Source organism: Triturus cristatus, chromosome 7 (assembly GCF_964204655.1).
Source record: "Triturus cristatus chromosome 7, aTriCri1.1, whole genome shotgun sequence".
NCBI lineage: Eukaryota > Metazoa > Chordata > Amphibia > Caudata > Salamandridae > Triturus > Triturus cristatus.
Genome location: NC_140590.1, coordinates 1,845,331,688 through 1,845,353,093, shown reverse-complemented (window position 1 = coordinate 1,845,353,093; position 21,406 = coordinate 1,845,331,688). Strand labels below are relative to the sequence as shown.

Genomic DNA, 21,406 nt, shown 5'->3' with positions numbered 1-21,406 from the left:
CTGCTCACCAATGTGAGAAGTTGGCCTGATGTATGATGTCACTAGTTCTAGTGTACACCTTATATCAGTCCAAATACCCTTATGGTGATTGGTTGTAAAGTCAACCTTATAGACCAGCTATCCTAGTGGTAGCATGGACAAGAGCAGTCTTAGGCTAAACTCTGAATGGCATGTGAAGCCAGCTGTGATACCATATATAACCCCTTGAATACCAAATGAAAGGACACCACAACAGATATATATATAAAATAAAGTGTATTTATTCTAGTCAAACCATCAGCACTCTTTATGAGATTAGAGGTAAGTACAACACAGTCTTATTTAAGCATACATTAAGTCACACAGGTAAGTAATACAGTTAGGCCCTAGGGGCCACGCAAACCATATACTAAGTAAGTGGTATAAGAACCACTGTCACGGAAGTAGAATAGGCCTAGGCCTAGGGAATCGCTGGGACTACACTACACTAGCGTTAGTTAGGAAGTGGGAGGCCCACGGGATTCGTGTGCAGAGTGGAAACACTCACGCGTAATGCGTAAAAGTCAATAGCAATAGTACAGTTTAGAAAACGGTAGATTTAGGACACTTCCGGAGTAGCTAGGAAGTTGAGACTTGAAAACTAGACACTAGGATAGTCACTATCCTGATGAGCACCGGAGTACCCAAGTTACCTAGCCCACAGGCTGCGGGTGCATAGGGGTGAAGATGCGTCGTTTTCGTCGTCGACTCCTATGGATGCCTGAAGAAAGATGCTGACAGGCAGTCAGTGAAGAGTGTCCGGTGGATCCCAAGGCTGGGATCAAGAAGAAAGGAAACCTGCAAGCAGAAGGGACAGAGTCAAGGTCACTAGCCAGTGACCACGTGGAACCAGGAAGGAACCAGGCGATGTCGTGAAGATTGCAGGTGAAGGTGAAGCTTGTCGCTGCAGCCAGGAGGACCAGGAAGCGTCGAGGACGACCAGGACCAGGAGGCGAGCTGTCCCACGAAGGCTCTTGCTGTCGGCGGCGTCGAAGTTGGACTAGGACTCACCAAGCCTTGGCAAGCGGAACCCACGAAGAACGGAGGACTTGCTTCTGGTGCAGACCAGGAAGGTCTGGGGTGCTTCTTCTTTGCAGAGAAGTGGGAGCCAGTCTGGAGGAGCCAAACCAGCGCAGAAGATTTCAGGGTGCGTCGTCGCAAAGGCCACTAGCCAGCGGGCAAGCAACCGGACAGGCGCGGCAAGCAGGAAAATGCAGAAGGGCCCCACGCAGGACTCGTGGAGTGTGGGGGGCTGATCTTCGGTGCAGATGGTGCTTGGGGTTGGGGCTTCTCAATCCCCGGTGCACAACTTCGAGGGTACCTCAGAAGCTGCGCTTTAAGTTACTAGCCACTTTTTCCAGGTAGCCGGTCCCACGTCGCTCGTCGCCTCCACGGATCTCAGCTTTGCTGTCGATGTGGATCAGGGTCGGAGAAGTCTGGAAGTCAAGGCTCTGGTTGGGCTCTGCAGTCGGTTCCTCATAGAACGTGGGCAAAGCAAAGGGTAGTCTCTTGATGGTGCCTGTTTGCACAGGGTAGCCACTCCTTGGCTACAAGGGAGATTCTTCAGTCTTCTTCTTTCGTCGAATGTCGAAGGTCCAGAGTTTCTGTTCAGTTTTGCAGGTTCAGGATAATCTAAAGTCTTGAGGCCCAACTCCCACTCTTATACTAATCTGTGGGGCTGGGATACCTGCTAGGTCACGCCTTATGGGTGGGACCTGGGAGGGGGTGGTTACACCCACTTCCCTTTGTCCAGTTTCGCACCAGAGCTGGGGCTGGAGGGCCCCAGCGCCGGTTTGAACTGGACTATGCAAGGAACACCTTGTGTGCCCCAGGCATGTCTCATTCCTTTCAGCCCACCCTGCCCCAATACACTAAAGGCTGTCTGGGGAGGTGCTAGCACCTCCCCAAGCAGGAAACCTATTGTCCAGGCCTCCCTGGCTGGGATCACTCCCAGCTGCAGGAGGTCAGACTTGTGTCGTGGCAGCAGCATCCATTTTGTGATGCTGAGGCTTTGGTCAGAGGCTAACAGTGAAGTATGATTTTAACATGTCTTTCCCTCTAGAAGGGGGGAATAATATCCTCATGTCCAGAAATGGTATGGGGGTATTATTCCACAGTGTTAGACACCTTACACGACATGTTTCGATAAATCCAAACCATAGTTACCATAACCGTCTAAGATTATAAGGCACTTTAAGAGTATATGGTAGGCTATATCATAGAACAGCTATAAGGACAAGGTTCTGAAAGCTGCAGACAGGCTCAGCTCATGCTAGAGCACCATCTCACATGTTACCAAGCACTCTGCCTCCAGGATTGTTAAGGCCTGCCATAGGAGTGACTGATAGGTACACATGTGTCTCTATGTAAGTTAGGTATAGGAATACTACACCTAAGCAAGGGGTGATTACACGACCTTGCCCCAGCTGAGTGATCAGCCAGTTGTGTCAAAATGGAAGGCCAGGCCAGGGGTCGCATAATACATGCTGCAGCCCCTGGTAGGCCTAGGGTACACCTATGCCCTGGGTACCTAGGGTACACTGTACAGGGGCCAATAAGGTGATCCTATCCAAATGGGTTATGCACCTAAAGTACATAGTATTAATTTAGAGAGAGAACAGCAGGGCTGTGGGTCTGATTAGCAGGCCCACAGCCACATCTAAGTCGAAAACCAGTAAAGCAAAAGCAAAAAGTGGGGGTGAACATAGAAAGCAGACCCTACTCTCCTACACTCACCACTTTCAAATATGTATTCAAAAATACCAGAAATGCTCCATTAACCATTGATAAAAATTGGTATATCTTTAAGAGGGAACACATACTCAGTGTGTGGGATTGCCCAAGTGTGGATTAAAAGTGACAATCAGCCATGTGCTTGTCTGTCTTCTTACCTCTGTAGAGTGCTCAGTTACAGCAGATTAGCACGCATTATGAGACTGATACATGGCCATAGGGCACATGTACTAGGTATGAAGAAATACAGGTAAGGAGGTGGTATTGGGCATAGGATAGGCGCAAAAGAAAAAATACACTAGCCGTAGGGAGACTAACACTGTATAGGGACGGTGCAATAAGGAGGAGAGAACCACCAACTGCTCCTAATTAGCAGCCAAGGCCGCCGTAAGATACAAAGTATAAAACCTTAGCACACGTCAATTCTTATATACACAATCACATTCCATCTATGAAGTTGTAGGTAAGAAAACACATCAAAAATCCACAGCTGGTAGCAGGTATATTCTTGATATTTCTTCAATCTTTAATCCAAGTTGTCATTCTTTGTTATTCATAAAAGTTCACTGTAGCTGGTCCAGGTAGTACACCATATAGAGCCCGAAGCCAACACGTGTTTCGTCGCTATTACTAGTATGTATATGCGACTTTTTCAAGGCTGAAGAAAAGATATCCCAAAATCTCTATATAAAATAGAGTCAGCATCAAAGTTTATCCAGAAGGTGGCGGTAACGTAGTGGACATCAATTAAAGTCCAAGGTAAGAGTCGTGTGGGCATCAATAGTCAATATTCATAGCTGAAAGTAATGAGGAAATGAAATCGCATCTGCCACGTTTCTGCCGATGTTCTCTCGCACTCGAGAACATCGGCAGAAACGTGGCGGATGCGAAAAAGTCGCATATACATACTAGTAATAGCGACGAAACACGTGTTGGCTTCGGGCTCTATATGGTGTACTACCTGGACCAGCTACAGTGAACTTTTATGAATAACAAAGAATGACAACTTGGATTAAAGATTGAAGAAATATCAAGAATATACCTGCTACCAGCTGTGGATTTTTGATGTGTTTTCTTACCTACAACTTCATAGATGGAATGTGATTGTGTATATAAGAATTGACGAGTGCTAAGGTTTTATACTTCACATGTACTAGGTATGTAGGTCTGATGTCACATTTGTACGGCCATCCCAGTCCACATTAAGAGCTCTCAGGCAAGGCGTAGGAGCGGACATTGCGTGCCTATACACATATGGTAACAATAATGCATGACCATGTTTGTATATTCGTGAACTCCCATAAGTGCTTGGACATGCATTAAGATGGTAAGGAATCATGGGAATAAAAGACTGTCACATCCTGACAAGTGACTCTGGAAATGCTTTACGTCCATGACTACAGACATATATGTGAAATCCATGACCCACTCTACAGGTGATGAAATATAACAACGTCCCTTTACACCTCTGGAAATCCACAGTGCCTGCCTCTGTGGACTTGGAGTTCAGGAGGGTGCTTGCCCATCACTGCTAGATTGTTGATGTACCCCCAAGGAGTGCTGCACTCTGCCACCCTGTTTGATCCCTCACATCACCAGATGAGTTTTTAAATCTACCAAGAGGACCCACTTCGTGCCATTGATGATGTACCCAGGAAACCACTAGAATTAGGTGAAATGACACTAGGCATCCTGACATAAGATGGTGTCATCTCTAACCTATTTTGAAGTTTCAATGCAAGCTCCCACATACATCATTTCCTAAACACTTCCTGAAATGTGACTCTCAGCAGGTTACAGGTTCCTCCAGAGCCCAGAGATGAGTGTGGTCTTATGAGAGATGCTAGTCCCCCCCATTCGTTGTGTGATATTTAATCAGCATCTTGAGGGCACAACATCTCATACACAGACCTCTAGGTCCCTACCTATTGGGACATCAGCCTTGACCGTGTCGCCCTTCCTGTCTCAAGTTCTGCTGTGTGCAGATGGATTTGCTGGTCGTCAGACGACTAAAGAGTGGGTGTGGTTTACCCCTGACAGCATCACCTAGCAGCCCCAGATCTGGGCCGTAAATTAGATTTTGCCACCATGACATTGAAATATTTGACTGAACATGGCCTGTTTCCTGTACATGCCCCATCATTACATCACAAATGCAGGAACATAATTTTGTTCATGGAGAGACTTACTGAGGACAACGGCTACGGTTAGCAGAATCAGAAGCGCGGAGACCAGGGCTCCCAGAAGCAGCCTGCAGAGGGGGCGGGACAGCAGCGACCTGGAAGAGACTACAGGGAAGGAGTTAAGGTCAACTTATGTACATACCGGAACTCATACCAAATCTAGAACACACTGACATATCTGCATTATTGATGCTGTGCATGTGGCACTGAAACGTGTCGGCTTCCAACCACTTGAGAGTACTTTACACAAAGGGCTATACCTCGGGCTCTTGCTAAAGTACAACCTTAGGATGATGGTGTGTAAATATGATCCTAGCAGTTATTTTTCTACTGTAGGGGGATCCGTGTGTGAGTGGAAGTAAGGCTGACAATTTTGAAGGGGATTTGGTGCAAATCTGTTTGGTAGCTTTTAAGAAATGAAGGTGCAAAAATATTTGTATATCTGGATGGTTGGGTCCGAGGGACTCCTGGGAGAGTCCCGCCGGGAGCGCCAGTTCAAAAATAGAGCATGCTAATTTGTACTCGGAGCTTTTATTACCTTGGGCCATCTCAAACCTGCAAAAGCTCTGATTAGCTGCCAGGACTCGGCAACTTAGTCCCCTGTCCTGAAGTAAAAAAAAAGAAGAATTTAAAGCTAGGGTTGGGATACCCTTCTGCTCTTGGCCCTCTGAGGTGGGATTAAACCAGAGGGATCAACGTGGGACCAAAATAAATTTTTAAAAGCAATTGCCACTTTTTGCCGCGATCCCGCCGGATAGCAGCAACAATAAAAAACAAAGTCCCGCAATTATTTTTTTAATTTATGGGCGGGGGGCGTGAGTAGGGTCCTCCTCCCCGGGACATTTTGGGCCCAGGGGACCCCATCCCCCAGAGCTGATCAGTAAACACATTAAGATTTTAAATAAAGTTTTAGATCTACAAAGGGATAAACAGTAATATAGGTCTAGCTCTAGCTGATTTAATACAATTTTCCATAAAAAGGGGTTTTAAATAGCGCCATCTGGGGGATTTTAAAAGAGGGCAGACAAATAGAATGGCATCAACTCCTATGGACACAACTTATTCTCCAATCAGTAAATGTTAGACTTGACATCTTTTGGCATGTGTCCCCTGAGGTTTTGCTTTCTGCCTCCCGGTTTTGACTCTGTTTTTGCTAGCGTTGCGTTTCTGCGCACTTTTTGCACTGCTGACCAGTGGTGAAGTGCAGGTGTGCCTATGGTAAATTGTGTGGATTAGTGTTTCCATGATTGGATATTTGATTTACCTGTCAGCACCCAGTAAAGTGCACTCAGTGTGCCAGGACCGGTAAATCAAATGCTACTAGGGGGCCTGCAGCACGGGTTGTGCCACCCCCGTGAGTAGCCCTAAAAAGGTAACTCAGACCTGCCATTGCAGAGTCTGCGCGCAGTTTGTAACTGCCATGTCGACTTGGCCAGTGCACACACTTGCCAGTCTCTACCCTTCCCTTTTCGTACACGTCAGGCACCCCTCAGTTAGGCCCGAGGTACCCCTGTGGGCAGGGTGCAGTGTATGTGAAAGGTGGGACATGTCCTGGTGTGTGTGGCATGTCCTAATAGTGAACTACAGCCAATTTCGTTTTTCATTATTGCAAGGCTACCTGTTGCCCATTGGACAGAATGGGAAGTTTGTTTATAACCTTTTATAAACATAACTCGCCTGGGGAATTAAGTAGGAAAATAAAGTTTAGTACGCCTGAACTCTGAATCTAAAGATGCATCTTTTAGTAAAGGTGATTTTTACATTCTGTGTTTGAAAATACCACTTTCAGAAAGTACGTATTTTCTGGCTCAGTCATCCCGTGTGCCTCTGCTGGAATGTGGATTGCCTGTCTGGGTTTTGGGCAACAGATGGCTAGGAAGCAGGAGTGGCTCCAGATAGTCCAGGTAGGTCAGGAAAGGGCTGAATAGACCTGCGCTGCGATGGGGGAAGAGGGAAGAGATTTCCTTGCACCTCAAAGGGCCTGGTCTGCCTCTGACAATGCTGTCTCCACCTCCTGTCAGGAAATCACACCAGAGAAAGCAGAACTGGTTCTGACTGGGCACAGGCCCTCTCTGCCTAAGAGATCAAAGGATTTTTGGATACAAATACTGGGGCCCAGACCCCTGAACTTTAGAACTCATCTGTATCAAGAAGACCACCAAGAAGAAGAGCCAGAGAAGCTGTAAGAAGGAATGACCGCTGTGCTGGGTGCTTTGCTGGGATGACCTGCAGTGGCTGCTTCTGTCTTGGGCAGTGAAAGGCCTGGACTGGACTTTCTACAACCTAATTTGTGAGTCTCTCCAAGGGCTTGAGGTAGAGCTTGCCCCCTGTTCACGAAGTCTCAGGAACAGCAAAGACTTCAAGGTCTTCCGACCGCAGCAGCACTGGGGGCTGTGTGTTTTGTGATGTAATAGAGGAAAAGCAACACGATGATGTCTACGATGCCACTGCCGACTCTGTGTCCTGAAGGCACCGCAGAGGGCACCGCCGCAACGCCGCACCGCAACCTTGGTCTCACCGACGACGCCTGTTGATGCCGCCACCGAGCCGCTGCCTGCACCGCGACCTGTGGGCACCTCACTTTGCACCGCCTCGCTTCACGCTGAAGCTTTGGCATCGCAGAGAGCACCACTGCAATGCCTCACCGTGACCCTGGTCTCACCGACACCGTCTATTGACACCACCACTGAGCCGCTGCTCGCACCGCGACCTGTGGACCCGCACTCCGCACCGCCTTGCTTCACGAGGACGCCTTGGCCTCCCTGACACTGCCGCTCCACGCCAAAATCGACGCCGCTGCTTGCACCGTGGTTCGAGGGCACTGCTCATAAGTCACACGACGCACCGCCCTCATCCCGCAGCCTTGGCCCACTGACGCCGGCATCATTGACTCCTGCTCGTCAGCTGACGACTGCGCTCCAACGACGACGATGCTGCTTGCACTGTGGCCTTCTAGCACCGCGACAAGCACTGCCTTCATCTCGCACCGTGACCCTGGTCTCACCGACGGCGCCATCTGACGCTGCCACTGAGCCGCTGCTTGCACCGCAACCTGGGGGCACCGCACGTCGCACTGCTGCACTTTGCTCCACAGCACCCGGCGCCTGCCCACGCCAGCACTCCTGATTCCATCAGAGAGGACCTCGACCTTGACTTCAAGGGCCCCATCGCCCTGCATTTCTCACAGGTACTGTTTGCGGGTTATTTCCGACAATCGTAGCTGGCCCGCGACCCCGTGACCAGCCAGAATTGTTGGATTTGTTGTTCATGACGCCGTGATAGCCTCAAACGGAGCTATCGACATCAAGGAACTTTGTTTGAAACTTATTTTGATAACGGCAGATTTTTTAGTATAGTATTGTGGATTTTTGTCATATTTGGTCTTGTCTTAAAGTATATAAAAATATTGGCTATTTTTCTAAACCGGTTTGGTGTCCTTTTGTAGTGCTTACACTGTAATACTGTGGGTTATGTGCAAACGCTTTACACACTGCCTCTAAGTTAAGCCTGCCTGCTTGTGCCAAGCTACCAAGGGGGTGAGCAGGGGTTATTTTAGGAGTGCAACTCCCTTATCCTGACTAGGAAGACGGGTCCCTACTTGGACCCCCATTTCTAACACCGATGTACACGGTTAAACCTACACCTTACTAACAAAAATCGATGATATGGTTAGGGACCATCACTAGATAGGGCTCTAGAGATGTTCAAGTTCTGCATATGAGCCCACACCGAGGGTTTCACAATTTCAATTGCTTCTCTTTCCATCAGTCTGTGTGTAAGGAAATAGTTTTTTTTGTCCCTTTTAGATCTTCTTTAACAATAGATTTTAGATTATCGAAAAGCTCTGAGCTGACCAGCTTGCATGTCACATTCTTCATATATATGAACTAAGGAATATGACTGATACCCTCGAAGGAATAATAGTTCTCGAATACTGCCTGATTGAATTTCATTTCAGGGTTCACCCATACCCAGATCCATCGCCGTATCGGGGATAAGGCTACAGTATCCAAAATATGGCCCATGTAACATGTATGCAGGGACTCCGTGAGGGATAGCTAACAGTCTTCTCAGAAATTATTTCCTATTACTTGTAGGTCACTTACATCCTTGTAACCCCACACATCACTTCCATAAGTCGCGAATGGAATGCATTTAGCTTGGAATTTTTTAAGCAAAGCCTTTGTTGGTTTAGCACCTATCCCCACGCGGCGGGGCTTGCAGCAGGCTGTTCAGGAGCCACGCCCACTGAGGCGAGTGTCACTGTTGAAAAAGGTGCCGGTATTCGAAGCTTGATGCTTGCTGACCCCTCCCATGAAGAAGTGCTCGAGGAAGCACGAAACGCGTCGGGAAGATTTGAATGGAAGGTCTGTGCCTCACTGTTGAAAGCTGTTGTTTTTGTCAATAAATCGCTGAATACTTACCTCCTGCTGAGTGGCTTCTTACATGAGGACAACTTTAGTGTTGGATATATATATATATATATATATATATTCACAGAAAAAACAAAGGTTTAAGTAATTCATAGTTATGTGAGCATAAATAGACAAATATGGCAGTTTGTGTACTTGACATCAAACAGAGATCCGGGAGGGCTGGATCCTTGCCAGATATTCAGGATTATCATCAACTATGCAAACTATTTCTGAATATACATTCAATGTCTGTAAATGCATCTTTTGTGTGTTTTGAAAACCTGGCCTGGATCTGGACCTCCTCCTCCAGGACTAGTGATGAACACCCCTGATTTAGTCCTTATTTTATCCGAAATAAGACTCCTAACTTTACTACTACTAAACTGAGAAAAATCCTAATTTTAAGGCTTTTGGTATTCACAGAAGGCATTTAGGAGCCCTAAAGTTAGGAGTCCTAACTATACTACTACTAAACTGAGAAAAATCCTAATTTTAAGGCTTTCGGTATTCACAGAAGGCATTTAGGAGTCCTAAAGTTAGGAGTCCTAACTATACTACTACTAAACTGAGAAAAATCCTAATTTTAAGGCTTTCGGTATTCACAGAAGGCATTTAGGAGTCCTAAAGTTAGGAGTCCTAACTATACTACTACTAAACTGAGAAAAATCCTAATTTTAAGACTTTCGGTATTCACAGAAGGCATTTAGGAGTCCTAAAGTTAGGACTCCTAACTTCTGTGAATACCGAAATAAGTAAGTGCCTTCTGTGAATACCAAAATGAGTAATTGCCTTCTGTGAATACCAAAATGGTAGTAAGTTTAGGAATTTGTCTTAAGTTAGTTCTGTGAATCGGGCCCTTAATATTTTACAAGTTAAGCACTGCTTTTCAGATATACATAGTCCCTCATGCATTTTAATGGAAGCACTTCCTGGCATGGAGCTTGATACAAGAAACAAGCTATAAGCATGACGGTGAGACTAAAATACCCCTCAGGGTAATCCAAGATTTGATTGACAGTGTATTAAGCCAATGGCTGACAGAGGGCGCTCCAAACAGCCAATGGCTATAAAGGACAGACAAAAAGCTCCCTCTATGCATGTTGTAGACAATAGGTATTCAGACAGCTACTCTGTGGATCCAGGCCTAAAAAGGAAATAAAAATACACTTGTAAGATGTCGGGCAGAAGAAATAAAAGGCATTGGTAACTTGGCACTTTTGTTTGGGACGTTTTTAGTAATTGTAGCCACACATTTGTGCATCATGTAGGTGCAGAGTGCAATGATCACCAAAGCCCACAGGCGGCTCCGGGTAAAAAGTGATCCGATGTATGGGTGCAAATTTCACCTGCAGACATGCCCTTTTGTGCTTGCACATTTCCACAAGGTGTCCGCACTTTACGAAGCACGCTTCCATAGTAGTCACAGAAAGGTTTCTACCCGAGAGCCAGGGGGTAGCTCTGTCAGTAAGATTGGCGGGCGTAAGCTTCAAATTACCCCAAAATCACGCTGGCATATTTTTTAAAAATATATTATGAGAAGCAGGACAGAAGGGGGGCTTAAGAGGCAGTAGAAAGAGAGAGAAGTGCAGATTGTTAGGGGTACTTAAAACACAATAGTTTTCAATCTAACCAAGTATAAGGCAGAGACGAGAGAGAGAGAGAGTGTGTGTGTGTGTTTTTGTCAGTTTGGGCTTGTAAAAATCCAGGGTGAAATCCGACAGACGCCTCACCATACCCGACTGAAAGCGCCTGCACCCAACTGTTTGCAACAGAATACATTCTTTTACGGGAGTGTAACACCCCAAAGACCCCATCTGAAGCTACCCCCCTGCTGGGAGCTCTGTTCCCTTGTACACCCCTGCGTGGTACCCTCACCTGATGTAAACACCGTGCTGTGGGTCTTATCGTGGGCTGCGGCCTGCTGTGGGGCCTGCTGTGGGGTACAGGCATCTTCTGCAGCCCCCCTCTGCACTCCCACGTAGACTGTGTTCATCGTCTTCGGTGGCTGTTCACCCTCTACGCCAACTGGAAAAGAGCACAGATGTTGTCGGTCTCTGATATTTCTCTACATGAAGCGACGCACGCATGTACATTTTGTGTAGCAAAGTAGTGTTGGAAATTTTCATACCAGAACACCTTTTTAAGAGGGTCCCCACAGATGCTTCCATGGTGCCCTGCACATACCACCTAGTTGTAAAGCACATGTTCACCCAAGGGTATCTTGGTGCTGTATAAGATGTTTATTGTTACCCAACTCAATGGTACTCATTTTGTCAACCTCAGAAGGATGAAAGGCTGAGTGGACCCACCGGGATTTGAACCGTGGTTGAGTTGTATTGTTACCCAACTCAATGGTGCGAATTCTATTGACCTTAGAAGGATGAAAGGCTGAGTGGACCCACCGGGATTTGAACCGTGGTTGAGTTGTATTGTTACCCAACTCAATGGTGCGAATTCTATTGACCTTAGAAGGATGAAAGGCTGAGTGGACCCACCGGGATTTGAACCTGTGACTATGAGGTCAAACACAGGCTCCTATAGTGGACACAAGTCCACTAAGCCACCAGGCCTGGCATACCTTGTGGCCCATCCTGCCTTTGTCTTTTACAGACCTCTGTAGCTTTACAGCTAAGTGTGCGCTTTATGTTTGCATCCATAGGTGATTTACGTACATACATGATGGGGCCATGTGTGTTTCACAATACTTTACTGTAACATCAAACCGAACATTGGCAAAGTCAATACTACTGACCTGCGAAGCTGTGCGGTACTTAATCTTGGGCGGGGATTTATTACAACAGGTATACTACATATGAGAAAAAAACAAGCATTCTGCCAACTAAACCTGCCAGCCTTATGCTTACAATAAAAATAACCTTAGCACATCATTTTTAAAGAACATTACTTTTTGTTTCCAACTGAGCAGGTATAGAAACCTTTTATAAAAATGTTTATGCATATCACAGGAAAATCTGATTCTTATTAATATTAAAGGAAAGGTGCTACTGCCTTTGAATTTCTATAGTCTCAAGACACAGCTTAAAAACACAAGGATGAAATAAAAAAGGAAAGGAGAGCAATGGCCCACCAGCTTTGGTACCACAGTGCACTCTTTGAGGTGGATGTGTACAAGTGATGGAGCTAAAAATGACGTCACTCACAGTACAAGACAGAGAGTGGCCGGAGTGGGCGGACCCATTGCATTATTGGTGGAAACAAAATGTGAATGACGTTAGAGCAGACTAATGCATAAAGAGGGCAGATCCACAGGCCCTCTATTGTATGTATGAATGCATGTACACATGTATGTATGTATTTAAGGCCTAGTGAAAGGCAAGAGCTTTTTCTTTATAGTAAAAAAATATATTAAAAAGGGATTACATAGAGAGACTTTCAGTCAGGCCCCTTCATCCATTGGTCTGTGCAATTGTCATTCTTATTTTGCTTCCTTCCCCCATAGATTACAACATGGCCTGGAGTTCAGTCCGCTTGAACCCTTGGTGCCCAACGGAATGTCGCCACCCACAAAGAAAGTAGTCCCTTTCTGTGTCAGGAACTGACTGGTGGGCAAGTGTGCTTTTATTTAAAACATTTTTTTTACTTACTTTCAGTCCCAGTTTTGGTGGCTCAGTGGACTCAAACGTCCACACTAGGCGCTTTTTACGGAAAGTGCCTCAAGGATGCAACGGGCCTGTGCACCCCCGGAGCACTTTGGTGATACAGAAGGAAGCCGCAGATGCTTGTGCGCCCCCATCTGTAATGCTGGTAGCACTAGTACACGTGCAGTGTCAGTGCTATCATGTAAGGGCGTTCCTTCATTTGCCGCTGCGCCCGTGCTGTATTACAGATACAGGTGCAGACGCAGACACGTCCTTGGGAGGTGCACTGAAAGTGCGCCTAACAAAGGTGGTGCACTGTCTGTGCACCCCCTGAGTCCAGCCCTCCGAAAGGAGGGTCATATGGACCCCACAGACTTCGCCCTGCAGGCAGGTGCAGTCACTCACTGCACCCACCTGCAGGGGATCGCTCTTCCCTTTTTAAAGTGCAGGCGGCATGCCACCTGCTGTGTGAAACGCGGAGCGACTGTGAAGCAGTCTATCCACGTTTCACTGAACGCGCTGCACCCAGGGCAGCACAAGTTTGTGTGGTTCCCTCCAGGGCAGTGCATTCATTGTAATAGGGCGCATTGTCCCTGTCTGCACCCAGTGAACCTTTTGGAAGGTACACCATGGGCAAACAGGGAAGGGCACTTTATGCATAAGACAGCCCCAGGTGTCTGTGATGGACACCATGGGCATAAGTTCAAATCCTGGTGGGTCCATTCAGCCTTTCATCCTTCCGAGGTTGAAAAAAATCCTACCAATGAGTTAGGTAACAATAAACATCTATGACTCTGCAGCAAGACGCCCCAAGACGTGAACTTGCTCTTTACAAATGCACATTATGTTAAACTTTGTGAGGGCCCCGCAACTCCCCAGACTCTGGTAGCAGACTCTCACAGGTACTCGCAGTGCGTCATAGCCCACATGCACTGCTTTGGGTTGCCATGTTTTAACATGGGCTTTCAACCCATTCCAAAATGGCAGCCCTTTGTGTGCGCATGCAGAACATGTTTATTCGAAAGGGGCCATCTTTGAATGCTTTTGTTAAACTTTATTTCAAAAAAGCATTTAATGATGTTAGCTTTTGAGTGCCCAAACATGCACATATAGGGCTGTAATCATTTATTTTTGTAAAACTTTATTTTAAAAAATCGGCCTTTACTTGTGCATGTGCATGCATGCACAAACTGCCATTTTTTAAATGTTTTTGTAAAACGTTTTAGAAAACACTAAGAAGCACCATTATTGGCAAACTCAATAGGCTAGCAGATAACACCCAGTATTTTGGTTTTACCTATGCTTGTTTATGAATCTAGCGTTCAAGCTAAAGGTAAACTGTATATGCCAGACCTGGAACATGCAAGTTCCTATCTCTTGTCCAAGAGTGCCGCCTAATGGCAGAAGGAGGATACTCATCAGTAAATATAGGCAGAACTGTTTAATAAAGCTGTAAAAAAAGGGCTGGATTCACAATCTGCATTTCACAGTAAGTATTACAGCAGTACTAGTCATGCACCACAAAATGTAAATCACAAACCTATGGTCAGAGGACTCCACAGCTTTCGTCTTTCTGGGTAGAAATCTACACCACAGTGGCAGAGATCTGCACACACTTTGGTGTATGTTTTAGTAGAAAATGTGGGAAGGACCAAGGGGAAGCTGTATGAAAATGAGAAATATCTATTGATAAATAGGAGGGGTTTAGGAAAATGGAAGGAGGCATTTGGTAAAGGAAATACCAACATAAACACACACTCACAGAAGAGTAAAACGATTGCAATTCACAAACTACACTTCTAAAGTTAGCGGTGCCCTAAAGCTGTTGAAACAGATGTAAAAGTGGTTCAGCCCACCGTTGGAGTAAGTCCAGCACCATACATGGCCAACCACTGGTACTGCAACAAACTCCTGCAGCAAAATAATGGAGGCAGGGAAATAAACTAACACACCACAAGAACTAATGTTAAGTAAACTAAATTATTTTGAAATCTAAATCACACACACACATTTAAACATACACTCATATATATGTATTTAGTTAGATAGATAGATAGATAGATAGATAGATAGATAGATAGATAGATAGATAGATAGATAGATAGATAGATAGATAGATAGATAGATAGATAGATACATATATATAATTATTTATATTTGATAATAAACTTGAATAAAATAGTTGAAATATACCTTTACACTTTTAACAAAAAATGTAAATTATTTAAATTAAATAACCGCATAACATTTAACAAAAGTTACTAAATAGTACAAAAAAAGTTATTGACATTTTATAAATTTTTGTTTGAAAAGTATAATTAATACATTAGTATAATATATTTAAATTAATGTAGTACTTAATCACATTTCATTTGAGGAGTTACTATGCTATAATTTTTTCTTTCATCAGTTCTAAATTATTCATAAATATTTTGAATTCATTTAGAATTATATATTAAAATATATATTTGTTTTAAAACATAAACTTTAGTAATGTTCTTTGTTCTTTCTGATAAGGTAGAGATTGGCAGAATTCTCCATCAATAGGTAAAACTTTCACACTCATAAATTCTGTGATAGGAGGCTCCACCCCCCTCCTGAGTTTGTGGGGTGGAGAGAAGTATACACCTAGGTATAAATCCACTAGGAAATGATGAACAGAAAAAACAGCGGAGAGTTATACTTGGGTGTAATAATGCATAATACGTGAGTAAGTATAGATGTGTATGCTAAATATTTTGCAAATGCATTTACATGCAGCACTTCAAATGTACATATTTGGTTTCCCAATGTACGGTACTTAAATGAGATGTACTCTTTTTGGATAAAACACATTGTACAGTAAGACATGACAAAACAAAATTGAGCAGTATTTGATACATACTTGAAAAAACACGTAAATAAACTACAGATTGGTATAATGGCCGCTGTCCATTTTGGGACGGTGCATGGTGCTTCAGCACTCAGGGCAAAATAGCATTTTGTCAGCTGGATTGCTCCCAATGCACAAGACGACACTTAACAGGCTTTTTGCTGTAGTTCAACGGCAGTGCTAGGCTGCGCCCCAACATTGCTGTCTTCCTTGTGTGGGCGAACTGAGAATTACATCTTTGAGTTCTTGGAGCTACAGAAAGATAGCACCCCCTGTTGGGGGTTTTCTAGACAGCCATAAGGCACAGACTAGGACCTGCCTTAACTTGACAATATTTTTTATCTCCACCAGGCTTCAGAGGTTATCTTTGGGGACAGACATGAGGGATACCTCTCTGTCACACAGAGCATCTGATGAGGAAAGACATGAGCTTGTATACCTCCACTCAAGGACATTAACACCTGCTTCTAGACCGAGAAGTTACTAAATTTGTGGTGCATTGTCAGAAAGTGCTTCAACGTCTCACCAGGGGTAGTAATAGTTGAAAAATGTCAGATCGCAAAGACCATTGCAGCCAGGACACATTTCAGTTCTGTGAACACAAGGCATGGGCTAATGGCTCCTGGTTCCAGGCTAATAAGAAAAGACCAAAACCTCCAGGTATCTTCAAATAAAAAAGACCAGCCAGACGTTAGGATGCCATCTGTGTCCAGGACACCATGGAGGTGAAACAAAGGTTTGCACCTGGGACGTCAGGAGAAGATGCTTAATAATAACTGATCACAGTTCACAATCTTTCTGGCCTAATTTCAAGAGCCTTTCATGATGCACAATCCAGAGTTGCATGGACTTAACTTCAACCAATAAAACTTCATCTATCTGGTCACGTTGGCCATTCAGGACTTCAGACACCTATATCTTGTTTCAGGGCTTGGACACATGCTTAGATCTGGGTGACATCAGATATCGATATAAATATAGATGAAGATCTCAAGTATACTACCTTGAGGATACCGCTAGGCCTTGCTGGACACCCTTGTCATCCATGACTTCAGATACTTACATGCTGTCTCAGGGCTTGAACCCATGCTTGGATCTGGGGTCATCAGAATGTTCATGGAATCATAGATGAAGAGCACACAAGTAGACTAGCTTTCGGATACCTCTAGGCCTTGCTAGACACCCTTGTCACAAAGGACTTCAGACACCTAGATATCGTCTCAGAGCTTGAACCCATGCTTAGATCTGGGGTCATCAAAATGTTCAATTACCATCTTTGCAGGAGGTAATAACATCGACTTCAGCCACACAACAAACCCCCATGGACGGACCACCACTGCGTACACTTCTACATCAACAAACCCACGGCGCCCAAACCTACACCCCGTCCTCCACGAAGAAACTGGAGCAAGATCACAGAGGAGCAGCTCAACTCCACCCACAACCGAGATGCTCCCACCACCCCGACCGACACCAACACTGAAGCCAGAGAACTCCAGAGATGGATCACTAACTGCGCAGATGAACTCGCACCCCTACGTAAACCTGAAAGACAGTGCACTAGGAAGGCCACCTGGTTCACCACTGACCTCCAAGAATCCAGGCACACCTGTAGATGTCTCAAGAAGAACTGGAGAAACAGCAAATCCGCGGAAGACCGTCCATATACAAGAACGCCATGAAAGAATACCACCAACACATCAGATCCACCAAAAGGACCTTCATCCAGAACAAGGTCCTTGCCAATCCCAGCAACTCCAAGGAACTCTTCAGCATCATCCAGGATTTCACCAAACCCCCCAGCGAAACCACGGACATCATACCCTCCCAGGACCTCTGCAACAAGCTCAGATCCAACTTCCATCTGAAGATCAAGGGCCTCTACGACAACTTCAACGACCAGACACCTGACTCCGGAAACACTCCATCCTCCGGCAACACCAGCCAGCACACCATCTCCTCCTGGACCCCAGTCACCACCGAAGACACCGCATCGACCAAGAAAGGCATCCACTCAGGAGCCCCCATGGACCCCTGCCCTCCGCACATCTTCCACAGAGCCGCCGCCATTGCTCCAGAACTACGACGCACCATCAATGCCACCTTCGAAACCGGCATCTTTCCCGACTACTGGAAATGTGCAGAAGTCAAACCCCTACTCAAGAAGCCATCAGCAGATCCCATGGACTTCAAGAATTACTGACATATCTCCCTCTTCCCTTCGCAGCAAAAGTCACCAAGAAGACAGTCAACATCCAACTAACGAAATTCATCGAAGAAGCCTCCATCCTCGACCCCTCCCAATCCGGATTCCACAGCAACAACAGCACGCAGACTGCTCTACTTGCTGACAAAGACGACATCCATACCATCCTTGACCATGGACACACCGCAGCCCTGATCCTACACGACCTCTCTGCAGCCTTCAACACCGTCTCCCACCGCACACTCACCGCCAGACTCAACAAAGCCGGAATTCAGGGAACCGCCCTCGACTGGCTCCGCTCCTTCCTCACCGGGCGAACCCAAAGAATCAGACTTCCACCCTTTCTCTCCGAACCCACAGAAAATCAGCTGCGGAGTACCCCAAGGTTTGTTGCTCAGCCCCACGCTCTTCAACATCTACATGGTCCCTCTCGCCGCCATCGTCAGACAACACGGACTCAGCATAGTAGTATCCTATGCCAACGACACCCAGCTCATCCTCTCCCTCAACAAAGACCCCATCACTACCAGACTCAACTTCCAGGAAAGAATGAAAGACGTTGCATCCTGGATGAGCAGCAGTTACCTGAAGCTCAACTCGGAGAAGACAGAGGTTCTTGTCCTCGGACCCTCCCCCTCTGCATGGGACAACTCTTGGTGGCCCACTACCCTCGACAGCCCACCTACCCCCACAGACCATGCCCGAAACCTTGGCATCGTACTCAGCTCCTCCCTCTTCATGACCTGACAGGTCAACACCGCCACCTCCACCTGCTTCAACACCCCCGCATCCTCCGAAAAACCTTCAAATTGATCCCCTCCGAATCAAGGAAGACTGTGACCCATGCACTCATAACCAGCAGACTGAACTATGGAAAAACCCTCTACGCCGAGATCAACAAGTCTCTGCTTTGCAACTGCAGACAATACAGAACACCGCAGCCAGACTTGTCCTCTGCGTCCCTCGACAAGAACACATCACTCAGCACCTGTGTAACCTCCTCTGGCTCCCCGTTGAGAAAATAGTAACCTTCAAGATACTCACCCATGCCTACAAATGCCTCCACAACACCGGACCCCAATATCTTAACGACAGAATCTCCTTCCACGTACCCAAGAGGAACCTCCGATCTGCCGACCTCGCCCTAGCTGAACCCCTGTGCATCCACAGAACAAGGACGGGTGGAAGAACCTTCTCCTACATCACGGCCAAGACTTGGAACGAGCTGCCGAGCAACATCGGCGCGCCCCCAACCTGCACATCTTCAGGAAGACCCTCAAGACCTGGCTCTTAGAATGACCGGAGCTGATCACCCCCACCCACCCCAGCACCTTGAGACCCTCACAGGTGAGTAGCGCGCTTTTAATCTCCCTGATTGATTGATTTGTAAAACCACAGATGAAGAGCACCCAAGTAGACTAGTTTGTGGATACCTCTAGGCCTTGGTGGCGATCCTTGTCATCCAGGACGTCAGACACCGAGGTGTTGTCTCAGGCTTGAACCCATGCTTGGATCTGGGTGACATCAGAAAGTTGATCACTCTATAGATGAAGAGCATACAAGGAGACTAGCTTCCAGATACCCCTAGGCCTTGGTGGCCACCCTTGTTATCCAGGACAGCCTGGACATCCTCCTCCCCACACGCTCAGTGATGATCTACTTACTAGGGCATTGTATATAGTGCCAGTAAATGTTGCCTCAAGGGCGCTTCAGAGCGCTATGATGGATATGTGAGTTGATGGACAGTAAGTAGATCCCAGTGACTGGGTCAGTCGTTGGTCATTGCATCCGTTCGATATTTGGTGAATCCAGAGTCAAGGGGCAAGGTCTTCGTGTGAGTCTGTCTGGTGGAGCGGCTTGGATACTCCCTTCAGGTGGGGTTCACACCTCCTTGGGTGGTACTCAGCTAGGAGCTTGCCTACCACAAGGGCCTGGTTCCGGTGTGTGTCGTTTGTACAAACATAAAAGAATGATCTTACTTCAAAATCTCCATATCACATCCAGGGCCAACATATGACCTGAATGTCCTGAACAGTGGAAGTTCCTGGATCCTATTAATGGGAACTTTGTGCCTGAGAAATGGAGCCAGAACCATGTTTGCAACACAACAAGGACCTGAATGAATCAAGCGAGTGGAGGTTTTGGAACACCAGGAACTGAAGGTGTGTGCCCTCACACTTGCATCAGTCTGCGGACCCCACGGTATCTCAAGTAAAGCTGTGATGAGAAAAGGGATGTTTGTGGGTTAAAGAGTCCCTGTGAAATGAGCACTTTAAAGCTTCGCCTTTTCAAACAGAGCGCAAGGAAGTGGTCTTCAGAAGCCCTCCACCGCCGAAATACTCTACATCCTGTTGGGGTTTATAAGCTGTAAATCACGTGGTGTTTTACAAGAGAAGAAATCCCCTTTACATAGTTACTTCAATTAAGCACCGATAAATTAGGCAGCAGTGACACCTGTTATTTACAGCGCTTAGAGGATGCAGGAGTGCGCTTTTGAAGCGCTATCTAAAATCAAGATATTATTATTTCCAGTGCAAATCATCTCTATTTCAATGTGAACTTCCGGTGTCTAAAATGAGCGCCGCACACAGTAATGCCTCAGACGGTGCTTTGGAAAATTAAGAGCTGCCTCTTAGAATGTGAGGAGGGGCATCGAGTAAACAAACCAGAATGTGTGATTTAGAACAGTTTCCCAGAAGTGTGGGGTCAGAGGTCCGCTTTGGGTTTACAAACCGGGCACCTTTACATCCTGTTTAGATTAAAGTTGTGTTTCGATCCCAAAGAGTCCGTGGACCGAGGACACGATTTACGGCACAATTAGTAAACCTCCCACTGCTTGGCCTAGCCTGCAGTCTCCGTGGCCTGGCCCGGTTTTGGGATCCCTACAATCTGCAGGCGCACATCATTCTGTTCATCCTATAAGAGCCAGCCCAGGGGCTGGACAGACAGATGTCTGTGAGGCCACCTTGTACAACCCTCAGCAGAGGAATGCTGGTCTTTAACTAGCAGCTTTGGAAGCTGTGGAGCTGGGGCCCCTCAAGCAGCCGCTATTCACTTCCTTCCAGACTGTCATGGCGCCTGTGGGGGGGGGGGGGGGGGAGAGAGGCAGCTGTAGTGCGGCGGGGCCACGTGGAAGCTAGGCCGCTGCAGCGCTGAAATAAGGTGAGACACAAATGATATTACTAGTAATGGCCGGAAGACCACGAGCGGTCTTCTGCCGTTTATGTATCCCCTCGGGAGGAGCCCGCCCCGAGGGGTGTATGCATGCGTGTAAGTGGCAACATTTTAGCGGAGAGGGCGGATGGCTCTCTACATCCCTCCTTTCTTTTAGTGACAGACCATCGGGCACACCAGTTCATGGAGACGTATATACAAAGTCC

At 46.4% G+C, this 21,406-nt stretch overlaps 1 protein-coding gene across 1 annotated transcript in view; it reads right to left on the bottom strand.

Moving 5' to 3' along the window:
- Nucleotides 1-21,406, bottom strand: part of LOC146813410 (C-type lectin domain family 12 member A-like) — a 134,954-nt gene that overhangs the window by 91,816 nt on the left and 21,732 nt on the right. The window contains exons 2-3 of the mRNA XM_085614758.1: nt 11,225-11,374; nt 4,941-5,039 (exon numbers count right to left, since the gene is read on the bottom strand). Of these exons, the coding sequence (XP_085470884.1) occupies nt 4,941-5,039; nt 11,225-11,342 (217 nt within the window). The 5' untranslated portion in view covers nt 11,343-11,374. The remainder of the gene's footprint in view (nt 1-4,940; nt 5,040-11,224; nt 11,375-21,406) is intronic.